At 40.9% G+C, this 15,617-nt stretch overlaps 1 protein-coding gene across 1 annotated transcript in view; it reads left to right on the top strand.

Annotated features, from left to right (window-relative positions):
* Positions 1–15,617, top strand: part of LOC135505860 (nesprin-2-like) — a 246,229-nt gene that overhangs the window by 174,195 nt on the left and 56,417 nt on the right. Inside the window, 5 exon segments of the mRNA XM_064925056.1 lie at positions 3,337–3,519; positions 5,666–5,779; positions 5,871–6,025; positions 6,269–6,416; positions 7,636–7,730. Of these exon segments, the coding sequence (XP_064781128.1) occupies positions 3,337–3,519; positions 5,666–5,779; positions 5,871–6,025; positions 6,269–6,416; positions 7,636–7,730 (695 nt within the window).

The following is a 15,617-nucleotide window of genomic DNA, read 5'->3' as shown; positions in this document are numbered from 1 at the left end:
CAGCAAGAAAATAAACCTAAAACACAAGGCCAAATCTACACTGGAGTGGCCGAGTTACAGATTTGAAAATGACCTAAAAATGATTGACAAGCAATGATCAACAACTAATTTGACAGAGCTTGAACAATAAAAACGAAAAAAGAATAATGGACAAATATTGCACAATCCAGGTATGGAAAGAGAGACCCAGAAAGACTTACAGCTGTAATCACCGCCAAAGGTGCTTCTACGAAGTATTGACTTATGTAATTGTTATTTATTTCATTTTCAATAAATGTGCAAAAAATTCTAAAAACATGTTTTCACTTTGTCATTATGGGGTATTGTGTGTAGATGGGTGAGAAAAACATCTAGACTGAACAAAAAAATAAACGCAAGATGTAAAGTGTTGGTCCCATGTTTCATGAGCTGACATAAAACATCCCAATTATGTTCCATACTCACAGAAAGTTTATTTCTCTCAAATGTTGTGCACAAATTGCTTTACATCCCTGTTAGTGAGCATTTCTCCTTTGCTTAGATAATCCATCCACCTGGCAGGTGTGATGCCAAAGTTGTGAACGTCCCAATGCCATTGTGGCGTTGGGGTTATGGTATGGGCATAAGGCATAAGCTATGGACAACCAACAGAATTGCATTTTATTGATGGCAATTTCATTATGAGATCCTGGGGCCCATTGTGATTCCCACTTTTTTAAGGTATCTGTGACCAACAGATGCATATCTGTATTCCCAGTCATGTGAAATCCATAGATTAGGACCTAATGAATTTATTTCAATTGCCTGATTTCATCATTTGAACTGTAACTCAGTAATATCAATGAAATTGTTCCATGTTGCATTTATTTTTCTTCTGTATATTTAATACAAATTGTATTCAGGCTTTAACACAACAAAATGTGGAATAATTCAATGGTACGAATACTTTCTGAAGGCACTTTAGCAGACATTTGTATCCATAGCAATATACAGTAGTTTATGCACACATTTTCACATGGGTAGCCCCAGCGGGAAACAAGCCCAAGATCTTGAGAGGCACGCAGGATCTGAGAGGAATAGTTTTCTAATTTTACAATCAGGAAAAATGAATGTGTCAAGGGTAGTCCTGGGTAGTCAAGGTGTAATTTTGGACTTGTGAACACCTACACCTTATTTTAACACACTCCTGTTCACACCTATCAAATCCTCTCAGATCTCCACAAGTGGCTACTGGTTATGGGCTAGTTTTGGATTGGGCATAATATGTGGTAGCAGGGTTTCATTTTTATTTATTTATTTTTTATTTCACCTTTATTTAACCAGGTAGGCTGATTGAGAACAAGTTCTCATTTACAACTGCGACCTGGCCAAGATAAAGCATAGCAGTGTGAACAGACAACACAGAGTTACACATGAAGTAAACAATTAACAAGTCAATAACACAGTAGAAAAAAAAGACTCTATATACATTGTATGCAAAAGGCATGAGGAGGTAGGTGAATAATTACAATTTTGCAGATTAACACTGGACTGATAAATGATCAGATGGTCATGTACAGGTAGAGATACTGGTGTGCAAAAGAGCAGAAAAGTAAATCAATAAAAACTGTATGGGGATGAGGTAGGTATATTGGATGGGCTATTTACCAATGGACTATGTACAGCTGCAGCGATCGGTTAGCTGCTCAGATAGCAGATGTTTGAAGTTGGTGAGGGAGATAAAAGTCTCCAACTTCAGCGATTTCTCAATTCGTTCCAGTCACAGGCAGCAGAGAACTGGAACGAAAGGTGGCCAAATGAGGTGTTGGCTTTATGGATGATCAGTGAGATACACCTGCTGGAGCGCGTGCTACGGGTGGGTGTTGCCATCGTGACCAGTGAACTGAGATAAGGCGGAGCTTTACCTAGCATGGACTTGTAGATGACCTGGAGCCAGTGGGTCTGGCGACGAATATGTAGCGAGGGCCAGCTGACTAGAGCATACAGGTCGCAGTGGTGGGTGGTATAAGGTGCTTTAGTAACAAAGCGGATGGCACTGTGATAAGTGTTTTAGGGAGCATTTGACAGTGATGAGGGGTGGTCTTTTGACTGCGGATCTGTAGCGGATACAGGCAATGAGGCAGTGATCGCTGAGATCCTGGTTGAAGACAGCGGAGGTGTATTTGGAGGGCCAGTTGGTCAGGATGACGTCTATGAGGGTGCCCTTGTTTACATATTTAGGGTTGTACCTGGTGGGTTACCATTCTCACCCAAGAAATTCCAACTCTCCCCTTTGCTCTTCCCTCTGCATTGCCCTATAATAAAAAAATAAAACATGTGGGTCTACACTGTAGACTCCTCTTGTCTTGTCTCCACTTTGAAGAAGAAAGGGAGCATTCTGTCCCGGAAGTGGGGATGCGGTGCTGTGAATGGGCTCTCAAAATAGGGCTATTCCGTGTACGGTACACAGATTATAGGGTCTTACAGGAAGCATGTATAGGTAAGCAAAATAGCCTAAAATAGCCACTTTCATCGTGATCTTCTAAAATAATGGTATGTGATACAAATGTAAAAAGCATTTCAAACATCCTTCCTCCCAATGAAGTTACAATGTCAGAATTGCCAAAACAATCGGAGATACCAAAAATATTTTCGGCCTACGCTGGTGTGGAATTATCCAATAGCAACAATGGGCCATGCTGTGCCTTGCGTGTGTGTGTGAGTGAGTGCATGTATGTGTGTTCTCCTCTACCACATACCTGATCCTGCAGACCAAGAAAAATAATATACAATATTATTATTTTGTAATCAGTGAGCAACCTATCTTCCACTTGCTCCATTAGAGCACAACCCATTCGTCATCCGTGCCTACTTGAAAAAGCACTCATATACTTTTAATTAAAATACTCAGCTGTTTTGCTATGTGAATTCAAGACAAGGAGGATGTTTCCCTCTGAATTTGAGACCCAGAAAACACAAGAATATGCAGAGAAAAACAAAGCAATCACTGTAGTAGCGTTGTCCCTAAGCTGATCCTAGAACTGTACCTAAGGGCAACTTCTACCCGTATCATGTATGTTTTACCCAAGCCAGTGATTTTCAATTGGAGACCCCATAGGGGTGCATTTTTTTTTCAAGCAATAACAAACATGAACCAACTAATCAAGGGCTTGGTGATAAGTTCACTAGTGGCAGGATAGTCATGCAAGTGTTAGAACAAAAATCTGCAGCCCTAGTGAATTGGCAATGTCTCACACATTTATGGCAGTAGCATCTCACGTGTGTGTGTGTGTGTGTGTGTGTGTGTGTGTGTGTGTGTGTGTGTGTGTGTGTGTGTGTGTGTGTGTGTGTGTGTGTGTGTGTGTGTGTGTTTTCCAGCATCAGCAGGTTGGCTTTGAGGATGTTCAAGGCAGTCTGGGTGAAGTCCTGGAAGCCTCCAAGCCTCTGATTGGACAAGCGGAGCCACTTGTCGCCGCCATCGTTCAATCAAAGTCCATGTTGTTGTCACGTGACCTGGTGCTGCTGGGCCAGGCGTTGTCAGGGAAATGTGCACGGCTTCAGGTGAGAGGGGAAAGCCATGAATAAAATGTAAATGTTTTCTGGATGTCAGAAGGTGAATTCACCAATTTGTAAGTCGCTCTGGATAAGAGCGTCTGCTAAATGACTTAAATGTAAATGTAAATATATAAAATAGAACAAACAGATTTTATTGTAAATATTGTGGAAAAACGTTTCTTTCCCTCCCAAACGATATTCCTCACTATTTGTGGGGACAAGATATACAGCGTGCATTTCAGAAAATATTCAGACCCTTTAACTTTTTCCACATTTTGTTACATCACAGCCTTATTCTAAAATGGATTCAATTGTTTTTTTCCCCCATCTATCTACACACATTACCCCATAATGACAAAGCAAAAACAGGTTTTTAGATTTTTTTGAAAATGTATTCAAAATAAAAAATGGAAATATCACATTTACATAAGTATCAGACCCTTTCTTTACGCAGTACTTTGTTGAAGCACCTTTGGCAGTGATTACAGCCTCAAGTCTTCTTGGATATGACGCTACAAGCTTGACACACCTGTATTTGGGGAGTTTATCCCATTCTTCTCTGCACATCCTCTCTAGCTCTGTCAGGATGGATGGGGAGCATCTCTGCAAAGCTATTTTCAGGTCTCTCCAGAGATGTTCGATCGGGTCTACGGTCCTGAGCACTCTGGTGCAGGTTTTCATCAAGGATCTCTCTGTACTTTGCGCCTTTAATCTTTCCCTTAATCCTGACTAGTATCCAGTCCCTGCCACTGAAAATCATCCCCACAGCATGATGTTGCCACCAGCATGCTTCACTGTAGTGATGGTGCCAGGTTTCCTCCAGATGAGGCACTGGTTTCTTTGGTTTCATTAGAATAGAGTATCTTGTTTCTCATGGTCTGAGTGTCCTGTTGGTGCCTTTTAGCAAACTCCAAGTGTGCTGTCATGTGCCTTTTACTGAGGGGTGGTTTTCATCTGGCCACTCTACCATAAATTACCTGATTGGTGGAGTGCTGCAGAGATGGTTGTCCTTCTGGAAGGTTCTCCCATCTCCACAGACGAACTCTGGAGCTCTGTATGAGTGACCATCGGGTTCTTAATCACCTCCCTGACCAAGGCCCTTCACCCACCATTGCTCAGTTTGGCTGGGTGGCCAGCTCTAGAAAGTGTCTTGGTGGTTCCAAACTTCTTCCATTTAAGAATGATGGAGGCTACTGTGTTCTTGGGGACTTTCAATGCTGCAGAAATGTTTTGTGACCCTTCCTCAGATCTGTGCCTCGACACAATCCTGTCTCGGAGCTCTGCGGAATAATTCCTTCGACCTCATGGCTTGATTTTTGCTCTGACATGCACTGTCAACTGAGGGACATTATATAGACAGGTGCCTGTCTTTCCAAATCATGTCCAATCAATTGAATTTACCACAGGTGGACTACAATCATCTCAAGGATGATCAATGGAAACAGGATGGACCTGAGCTCAATTTTGAGTCTTATAGTAAAGGGTCTGAATACTTATGTAAAAAATAAGGTATGTTTTTTAATACATGTGTAAAATATCTTAACGCCTGCTCTCACTTTGTCATTATGGGGTAATGTGTGTAGATGAAACAAACAAAACAAATAAACAATTTTAGAATAAGGCTGTAACGTGACAAAATGTGGAAAAAGTCAAGGAGCCTGAATACTTTCCGAATGCACTGTACATGCATCCTTAACCCGGCAAATTTACCAGTGGTTTTAAACGTGGCAATTGTTGCTCTAACTGTGGTAAGTGGTATATTTGGTTTTTCTGTTGGTTTTTGGTACCCATTGCCTGATCTTTTTGAAAGTCAACTATCATTTGTCTCTTTTCATTGGTGAGTTCTTTTCCTTTCCCCATGCTGATGGATGAGAAAGGGATTTTACATCCGTGTTACCACATTTTTATACCCCAGTGAAACAGGAAGCCATGGAAGCCACAATACAGTTCCTTAAAATGAGATGAATTTGAATATAGTAGAATGTTAATGCAGATGTAATTTATTTATAATAATCTTTAGGTTAGGGTTAGCCAATTTTTTGTTGTTGCATACAATATAGCTCAGTGTTTGTTTATTTTATCGTATTTTTTGCTCATCAAGGGTGGCAATTATTTTGGACTTCACTGTATGTGTTTGTGTGTTTGCTTATAGGAGGATTTGGATCAGCGCCACACAATTAGCACTAGTATGGATTCACTGGAGCTGCAGACCGAGGCTTTGCGTCACATGCTCACTTCTAATGTCTGCAGCATGGACAGTGTGAAGGTGAGTCAGACAACACACATGCATGGACACACACACACACACACACACACACAAACACACACATACTCTTATTTATTCATTGCTCCTTCAGACTGCTCTGATGGCGCTGAGCAATCTGCATCCTGCCCTGGATGACCTCACTGAGGCAAGCCTTTCTGTGACCCTGGATGGCCTGGAAGCAGATAGACTGAAGTCCCTGACCAGGAAGTGGGCGCAGGCCCTCTACTGCGCCTCCCATATGAACAAGTAAGTGGGCTAATTGTTTACAGATCTACTGTAGGATCAGCCTCCTCTCCCCCAATCCTTACCTTAACCATTAGCGGGGAAAGTGCAAAACTGACCCAATATCAGCTGGGGGGGGGGGGGTACAATTAACATTAATTCCCAAGAATAAATGTAAGGGATTTTACTGAATAATTGGACATGTATTGTGTGTGATTTGGTCTGTTTGTGTGTTTGTGTACTTACACGTGTGTGTGTGCTCAACAGAAAATTGCAAGCTGAGGCCCAGCACTCCCAGAGTCTTCAACAGAAGTGGGACAGCTGGGAGGGCTTCCAGGAGAAGATGGAGGAGGACTTGGCCCCAGACGTTTCTGGAAACTACTCCGGCCTCCGTGAGCAACTGGCAATCCATCAGGTTCATTACCCTTTTTAAAAAAATAAAATCTTCTTCCATTGTTCTAATCTTCAGGTAATCTTCTCAATCATCATGGCTGGCATTGTATCACCACCTATCTCTTAGAGGTCCTGAATAAGATATATATATATATATATATTTTTTTTTTTTCAGATTGTATTGAACAGACAGCGAGAGAGGATGAGAAAGATAGTGAAAGGATGTGTCGAAGGCCAGTAGGCCAGATTCTAACGCATGGCGGCACTGTAGACATACATGTCTGTTAGAGGCTGCAGCATTACCGATAGACCAGCCAGGAGACTAAGATGTATTTTTTATAAAAATTAAACAATATAAAGAAAATCAAATGAAAATAAACTACTATATTTTAGGTTATGGCACACTATGGGCATTTAGGGCTTCTGCAATATCTCACAGACCACTGTGTATTTCAGGCTAAGCTGCATATTAGAATTGATTCCACGTAAACCTAGGAAATATCCACTTTAAAAAAACAACAGTAGGCCTTCCGAGTGGCGCAGCGGTCAAAGGCACTGCATCAATATAGACCCAGGTTTGATCCCGGGCTGTGTCACAACCGGCCGTGACCCATACGCCAGCGCACAATTTACCCAGTGTCGTCCGGGTTAGGGGAGCATTTGGCCCGGGGGGGCTTTACTTGGCTCATCGGGCTCTAGTGTCTCCTTGTGCCTGCAGGCTGACTTTGGTCATCAGTTGAATGTGTTTCCTCCGACACATTGGTGCTGGCGGGTGTTGAGGAGTGCGTTTTGGGGGGTCGTCTATCGTCCTCTCCTGATCCCGTTGGGGAGTTGCCGCCATGAGACAAGATCGTAATTGGATATGATGAAATTGGGGAGAAAAAGGGGTAACAAAAAAAAAGACAACAGTACGGTTGTTCATGGCAACGCTCGATAGTCTTGATTTAACTCTAGCCTATTATTCACACATTCATGTTGATTAAGTCCATTATCAATCCTAAGCCACTGCTCCGATATTTAATGTATTCTACGGTCAGAAGAGGACTGACCACCCCTCTGAACCTGGTTCCTTTCTAGGTTTCTTCCTTGGTTTGTGCCTTCTAGGTTGTTTTTCCTGGCCACTGTGCTTCTGCTTCTGCATTGCTTGATTTGGGGTTCAGGCCAGGTAAAAGTAAAGCACTTTGTGACAGCTGATGAAATTCAATGTATTTGGTTAATTGATATTCCATGTTATTAAACAGAGACTCCGGATTGAAGTATTGGCTGGGCACCAACTCTTGAGAGGGGTGATCGTCATCTCAATGAGGTCAATTGAAGACACACCAGAGGAGGAAAGGTAAAGGAGTGCAGTAGGCTACATTTCTAGCAGGGTTGGGGTCAATTTGAATTGAAGTCAATCAATAGAAAAAACATTATATGAATGAAATTGTTTCTCCTTCTTAGTTCATTGAAAGGTCATTGAAGATCTATACTTTTTTCAATTATTGAATTGGAATCTAAGTTATTTTCTGAATTAACCTTGAATTGAACCTGACCTTGATTTTCAGAATGCATAATTCAAAGCTAATAACTCAAAGTAGTCTCATTAAACCAAACTGAAATATGTGTGAATTGAAAGATAAATAACTCTCAATTAAAGATCATATATTTTATGTCTTACAAAAAAACAACAAAATATTGCATCTCAGTGTGCTAATTATGGCAACTTAAAGCTGGAATCCTTAATTGTGAAACTGCCATGTCCGTTTCGGATATTATAACAACAAAGAAGTCTCAGACATCATTGCACGCACAGTAGAACAGCAGAATATACACCATTTTATTTTACCACACTACTCGACACACCTCACCTATTTCGTCCACAAAACAAAAACAATAACAAAGGTGCGTGGGCGTGGGCTGCGTGGGCTGTTTCCACTAATGTGGATTCCATCTTTAAGGTTATATTATAAGAGTGTGGGTGGGTGTTTTCCATCTTCATTTTAACACTATAATTTCAACAGGGCCAACTATGTGGTTACGCTGGGTTTATCATTCCATCACACACTGGACTTACTGTAGGCGTTCTGGCCTCCAGTGGTTAGGAAATCAAAGCTTGCAGTCTTCTATTTCTTCTGAGGATCTGCCATCTCGTAAAGTAATAAAAAATGTGGTTTTCCTGCCGTGTTCTTTCTCGCTTGGGTAATGGCGTCCCAGCTGTGACCATAAAACACACACTCACACACACACACAAATAGGTATACATGTTAACACATGCACGTGCACACACACAAATGCATACACGCATGTGCATGTGCATACAAAACACACACACACACACACACACACACTGGGGAGCTGTACTATTCTCTGGAACAGCAAGATGGCTGACACTAAGGACCGCCACATAATTTGGTCGTTGTGCATCTAGCCTGGAAACTTCCAAGCTTTATAAAATAAACTCTCTGGTTACGTTCCAATAATCTCTCTTTTCTCCAGAAGGAAATGACTGATATATGGAAACTCCCTCTAGCTCATTTTCAATTTGTGTAGGGAGGTGAATGTGTGTACACTTCAGGAGGAAGGGGAGATTATTGGTCACAACAACTGCTCCAAGCCCCATCTCCTCCAACTTCATCTTCGTATCAGCCTAAGAGTTACAGTTTGCGTCCCACATGGCACCCTAATTCCCTATAGAGTGCACTACTTTTGACTAGTCATATGGATGTGCCATTTGGGGCGCATCCATAGAGGCCTGCCAGTTAGACAGTGTTTTGTCAGTAGAAACGGGAGGAGATTGATTTAAGTGGATTTTCACCAAGAACTGCAGATTAAATTAGCTGGCTAAATCTGGAACATTTACTGAAATGTTGTTGATCTATGTGCATTCATCCCTGTCAAATAAGTTGAATGAAATAAAAAATAATGAAGTTGGATCAGATCTGAAACGTTGATTCACCGAACCTATGTTTTGTTATTATCGCAGGTGAATTAAACACGTTTCTATGGAGACCAGTTTCAGGTCATATTTTATATTTTTATTTATTTTGTTCAAAATAGTAGAATATAAAAACTTTGTTTCAATTATCCAAAAACAATCTATGCATTCACCTGCAAGTAGGGATTCTAAAAAGCTGTCTATATCATTATTCCTGTAATAGTTTACCGTGTATCCCGAAACTTCTAGAAAATGTGTGTGATACCTATCTGTGTATATTGCCAGTTGGTAGCCCCACTAGTTGGTTTATTGGAGTAGGCTATATTTCTCAAATTCCCCCTAAACTGTCGGCCAAGTGTGGAGTAATGAGAGACCCTGAATACCCAGGCTGTTCAATAGCATGAACACAATGGGGACAATTAAAACATTTTACTGCAGTGGGCTAAATCAGGGTCACACAGAGTGTTTCTTGCTAGTCTTAAACAAATCTACTTTGAAGCAGAAGTATTCACCTTACACATGGATAGGACCTTAAAAGAAATAAGACACCTGTACCACCTGTGTCAGATATAGAGTTGAAATGTATTCAATTTTGAGTTTGCATCCCAATATAACATTTTACATACAGTATATCAAAGAAGCCTGAACTATAACAAAACCGTTTGACTGGGAAACCCATTCTCAAATTTGTTTTATTTTTATATACAGTTGAAGTCAGAAGTTTACATACACTTTAGCCAAATACAATTCCTGACATTTAATCCTAGTAGAAATTCCCTGTTTTAGTTCAGTTAGGATCACCACTATATTTTAAGAATGTGAAATGTCAGAATAATAGTAGAGACAATGATTTATTTCAGCTTTTATTTCTTTCATCACATTCCCAGTGGGTCAGATGTTTACATACACTCAATTAGTATTTTGTAGCATTGCCTTTAAATTGTTTAACTTGGGTCAAACATTTTGGGTAGCCTTCAATAAGCTTTCCACAATAAGTTGGGTGAATTTTGGCCCATTACTCCTTACAGAGCTGGTGTAACTGAGTCAAGTTTGTAAGCCTCCTTGCTCACACACGCTTTTTCAGTTTTGCCCACACATTTTCAATAGGATTGAGGTCAGGGCTTTGTGATGGCCACTCCAATACCTTGACTTTGTTGTCTTTAAGCCATTTTGCCACAACTTTGGAAGTATGCTTGGGGTCATTGTCCATTTGGAAGACTCATTTGTGACCAAGCTTTAACTTCCTGACTGATGTCCTGAGATGTTGCTTCAATATATCCACATAGTTTTCCTACCTCATGATGTCATCTATTTTGTGAAGTGCACCAGTTCCTGCTGCAGCAAAGCACAACATCTTGCTGCCACCCCCGTGCTTCACATTTGGGATGCTGTTCTTCGGCATGCAAACCTACCCATTTTTCCTCCAAACATAACAATAGTCATTATGGCCAAACAGTTCTATTTTTGTTTCATCAAAACAGAGGACATTTCTCCAAAAAGTGTGATCTTTGTCCCCATGTGCATTTGCAAACCATAATCTGTCTTTTTTATGGCGGTTTTGAAGCAGTGGCTTCTTCCTTGCTGAGCGGCATTTCAGGTTATGTCGATATAGGACTAATTTTTCTGTGGATATAGATACTTTTGTACCTGTTTCCTCCAGCATCTTTACAAGGTCCTTTACTGTTGTTCTGGGATTGATTTGCACTTTTCGCACCAAAGTACTTTCATCTCTAGGAGACAACGCGTCTCCTTCCTGAGCGGTATGACGGCTGTGTGGTCCCATGGTGTTTATCCTTGCGTACTATTGTTTGTACAGATGAACGTGGTACCTTCAGGCGTTTGGAAATTGCTCCCAAGGATGAATCAGACTTGCAGAGGTCTACAATTTTTTTTCCTGAGGTCTTGGCTGATTTCTTTGGATTTTCCCATGATGTCAAGCACTGAGTTTGAAGGTAGGTGTTGAAATACATCCACAGGTACACCTCCGATTGACTCAAATGATGTCAATTAGCCTATCAGAAGCTTCTAAAGCCATGACATCATTTTCTGGAATATTCCAAGTTGTTTAAAGGCACAGTCAACTTAGTGTATGTAAACTTCTGACCCACTGGAATTGTGATGCGGTGAATTATAAGTGAAATATTCTGTCTGTAAACAATTGTTGGAAAAATTACTTGTGTCATACACAAAGTAGATGTCCTAACAAACTTGCCAAAACTATAGTTTGTTCAGAAAAATTTGTGGAGTGGTTGAAAAATGAGTTTTAATGACTCCAATATAAGTGTATGTGAACTTGCGACTTCAACTGTATACATGAAATTATGATAAATATTATTAACAATCCACACGAGGCAACTAGAGGCCGATTTGGTCATTTGACTGCAAGACTTCTATTAATTAATTTTATATGGCTGCCAGCTGCGATGGGCTATATTTTCAACTCATTATGCACAATGTATTGGCGGCCTGATTGGTTGTTATCTATTAACCATAACCTATACAATTTTACATTGGGCTCTACACTTAACAGCCTAAATGGAACAGAAGAATGGGACAGAGAAACAATACAGAGGAACGTGAGCTGATATGCGTCGGAACAGTAGGTCTCCAATTTTGGCGTTCATATAGGTCCTAGCCTAATAGCCATGCCTTCATGAAAAATATCCAACTGTTAGTTAGCTAACTAACTAGTTGCTGGGAGGATGAGACGTCATTGGACAAGTGGGCGAGTGACTTGAGTTTTTCCCCCATAATCACTTTCCTTGCTAGCTATGCTGAACTTGAATGACTATCCACAGTTAGCACATCTCTTAGTTATCAATCAAATGTATCTGGCATCGATCAAATTGGCGGGTAGGCAGGCAAGTTCCCATTGTTGTCAAAACGTGGATTGGAACAAGCATGAATTGGCAGGCAAACTGCAGCAGGGTGAGCAAGCTACTATACTACTCCCCATCATTTTTCAGTTCAATTTTGACAGCCAACTACAAGCTGAAAAAGTTTGAGAGGGTTTATCTACTGTTCCCTCGTTAGATTTGAGCTCGTCTCTCTCTGGCTAACATTACTTGTTGATCTTGTTGTTGTGCATCGGCAACTGAGGATGTCTGATCAATAGGTTCCCAAATGTAAGAGGACTCCCGTGGTACAGTGGGGCAAAAAGGTATTTAGTCAGCCACCAATTGTGCAAGTTGTCCCACTTAAAAAGATGAGAGAGGCCTGTAATTTTCATCATAGGTACACTTCAGCTATGACAGACAAAATGAGGAAAAAAAATTCAGAAAAACACATTGTAGAATTTTTTATGAATTTATTTGCAAATTATGGTGGAAAATAAGTATTTGGTCACCTACAAACAAGCAAGATTTCTGGCTCTCACAGACCTGTAACTTCTTCTTTAAGTGGCTCCTCTGTCCTCCACTCGTTACCTGTATTAATGGCACCTGTTTGAACTTGTTATCAGTATAAAAGACACCTGTCCACAACCTCAAACAGTCACACTCCAAACTCCACTATGGCCACGACCAAAGAGCTGTCAAAGGACACCAGAAACAAAATTGTAGACCTGCACCAGGCTGGGAAGACTGAATCTGCAATAGGTAAGCAGCTTGGTTTGAAGAAATCAACTGTGGGAGCAATTATTAGGAAATGAAAGACATACAAGACCACTGATAATCTCCCTTGATCTGGGGCTCCACGCAAGATCTCACCCCGTGGGGTCAAAATGACCACAAGAATAGTCAGCAAAAATCCCAGAACCACACGGGGGGACCTAGTGAATGACCTGCAGAGAGCTGGGACCAAAGTAACAAAGCCTACCATCAGTAACACACTACGCCGCCAGGGACTCAAATCCTGCAGTGCCAGACGTGTCCCCCTGCTTAAGCCAGTACATGTCCAGGCCCATCTGAATTTTGCTAGAGAGCATTTGGATGATCCAGAAGAAGATTGGGAGAATGTCATATGGTCAGATGAAACCAAAATATTACTTTTTGGTAAAAACTAAACTTGTCGTGTTTGGAGGACAAAGAATGCTGAGTTGCATCCAAAGAACACCATACCTACTGTGAAGCATGGGGGTGGAAACATCATGCTTTGGAGCTGTTTTTCTGCAAAGGGACCAGGACAACTGATCCGTGTAAAAGAAAGAATGAATGGGGCCATGTATCTTGATATTTTGAGTGAAAACCTCCTTCCATCAGCAAGGGCATTGAAGATGAAACGTGGCTGGGTCTTTCAGCATGACAATGATCCCAAACACACCGCCCGGGCAACGGAGTGGCTTCGTAAGAAGCATTTCAAGGTCCTGGAGTGGCCTAGCCAGTCTCCAGATCTCAACCCCATTGAAAATCTTTGTAGGGAGTTGAAAGTCTGTGTTCCCCAGCAACAGCCCCAAAACATCACTGCTCTAGAGGAGCTCTGCATAGAGGAATGGGACAAAATACCAGCAACAGTGTGTGAAAACCTTGTGAAGACTTACAGAAAACGTTTGACCTCTGTCATTGCCAACAAAGGATATTTTACAAAGTATTCAGATAAACTTTTGTTATTGAACAAATACTTATTTTCCACCATAATTTGAAAATAAATTCATAAAAAATCCCACAATGTGATTTTCTGGATTTTTTTTCCTTCTCATTTTGTCCTGTCATTATTATTACCTCTCTCATCTTTTTAAGTGGGAGAACTTGCACAATTGGTGGCTGACTAAATACTTTTTTGCCCCACTGTATTTACATACAGTATTTGCAACAACCCATTCAGGTGTATTTTGTGGCTTTCTAATGATTTAAAGTTGTGCTGTTGCTTCTGCCCTTAAACACACAGTCCATGATGATGGCAGGCCAGTGTGTAAAATGCCTTATGTATATATAGGCCTACTGTAGCTCTGATTGCCTATTAGGTTTTATTTGCTGCAGTGTCTATTAAATGTCCAAATGCACGGCAGCTTTCCCACTCTATATTGTTATAAAATTTTCATAAATGCCTTACTCTACGTCACTCTACACATTCTATAAAGGTACAAGAAAATGACCATAACTAAGTGCTCTCGTCTCAGGAAATGTACTAAAAAACGCTATCATATTCTTCCTGGGGGTGTACATGAACAGATTTTAATAAGATTTAATGTTGGTAAAACACTGTCAGTTCCACTTTAAATAGTTAACCCGGATTATCTGCATTGACCTTTTTACACTAACTCTTTTGACTCATCACATATGCAAATGCTACTGTTTATTATCTATCCTGCTGCCGAGTCACTTTATCCCTACCTATGTGTACATATCTACCTCAATAACATTCATACCCCTGCACATCAACTCAGTACTCGTACCCCATGTATATAGCCAAGTTATTGTTACTCATCGTGTATTTATTCCTCGTGTTATTTTTGTTCTATTATTTCTCTTGTTTTCTCTCTGCGTTGTTGGGAGAGGCCCGTAAGTAAGCATTTTACTGTTAGTCTACACCTGTTGTTTACGAAGCATGTGACAAACAAAATTTGATTTGATTGTCCTTCACCAAAGGACTCTGCTTCCAATCCATTAGTGTCCCATTTGCCTATTCCTTAAATGACAAGCAGCTGTGAGTTGCTCTGAATAGTAACCTAATAAAAATAAATGTGTCTTCCAATAGCCTACGAGCCCATCGCCAGCAATATACAATTATTGCTGTATCGGCACCGCATCGATAGCCTGCCATTTAGCCCTGCTAATATACTTCTTAATGGAAAGGCATTCAGTCTGATATCATTTTAGTGCATTTCCATCCAGACATGATGAGGGGGGGGACTGTTCGCGAGAACGCAAAGGTAGGCCTATAGAGAGAGAGAGATTTTAAAATAAATATGTAGTCTTGTGTATGCCTAATTGGGAATTACTGGCTCAGTACGGCAGGGTTATACTTTCTGGCCCTGTGGTGTTTTAGAATACGGCACAGTATGCGCCTCCTATCATATGATTTCACCAGTATTTCACCAGCTCATTGATAGAGAAAATTGTTCCCTTCAGTTCCCTTCCTCTTTCCAGAAGTGCCACTTTCATATTTTGGTGGGTTAGTTTCAGTTTGTTGAGAACCTTCCTACCAAACCGATGTGCCCTTTGGTAGTCCACGTTTGCCAGCTCTTCCTCCATCATTTTTCCAGGTAGTCTTCTTTTTCCTCCTCTTCCACCCCCATGATGACAATGTTTCTGCATTTTAAGTCTTGTATTGCCGCCTTCATTTATTTATTGTCATCCTGGAGTGTATTTGTTGTAGTTTGGAGGGTCGCTACTGTGGTTCGGAGGGTTACATTTTCTGCCCTTACCT

This window comes from Oncorhynchus masou, chromosome 19, assembly GCF_036934945.1.
Source record: "Oncorhynchus masou masou isolate Uvic2021 chromosome 19, UVic_Omas_1.1, whole genome shotgun sequence".
Lineage (NCBI taxonomy): Eukaryota > Metazoa > Chordata > Actinopteri > Salmoniformes > Salmonidae > Oncorhynchus > Oncorhynchus masou.
This window is presented reverse-complemented; position numbering and strand designations above follow the sequence as displayed.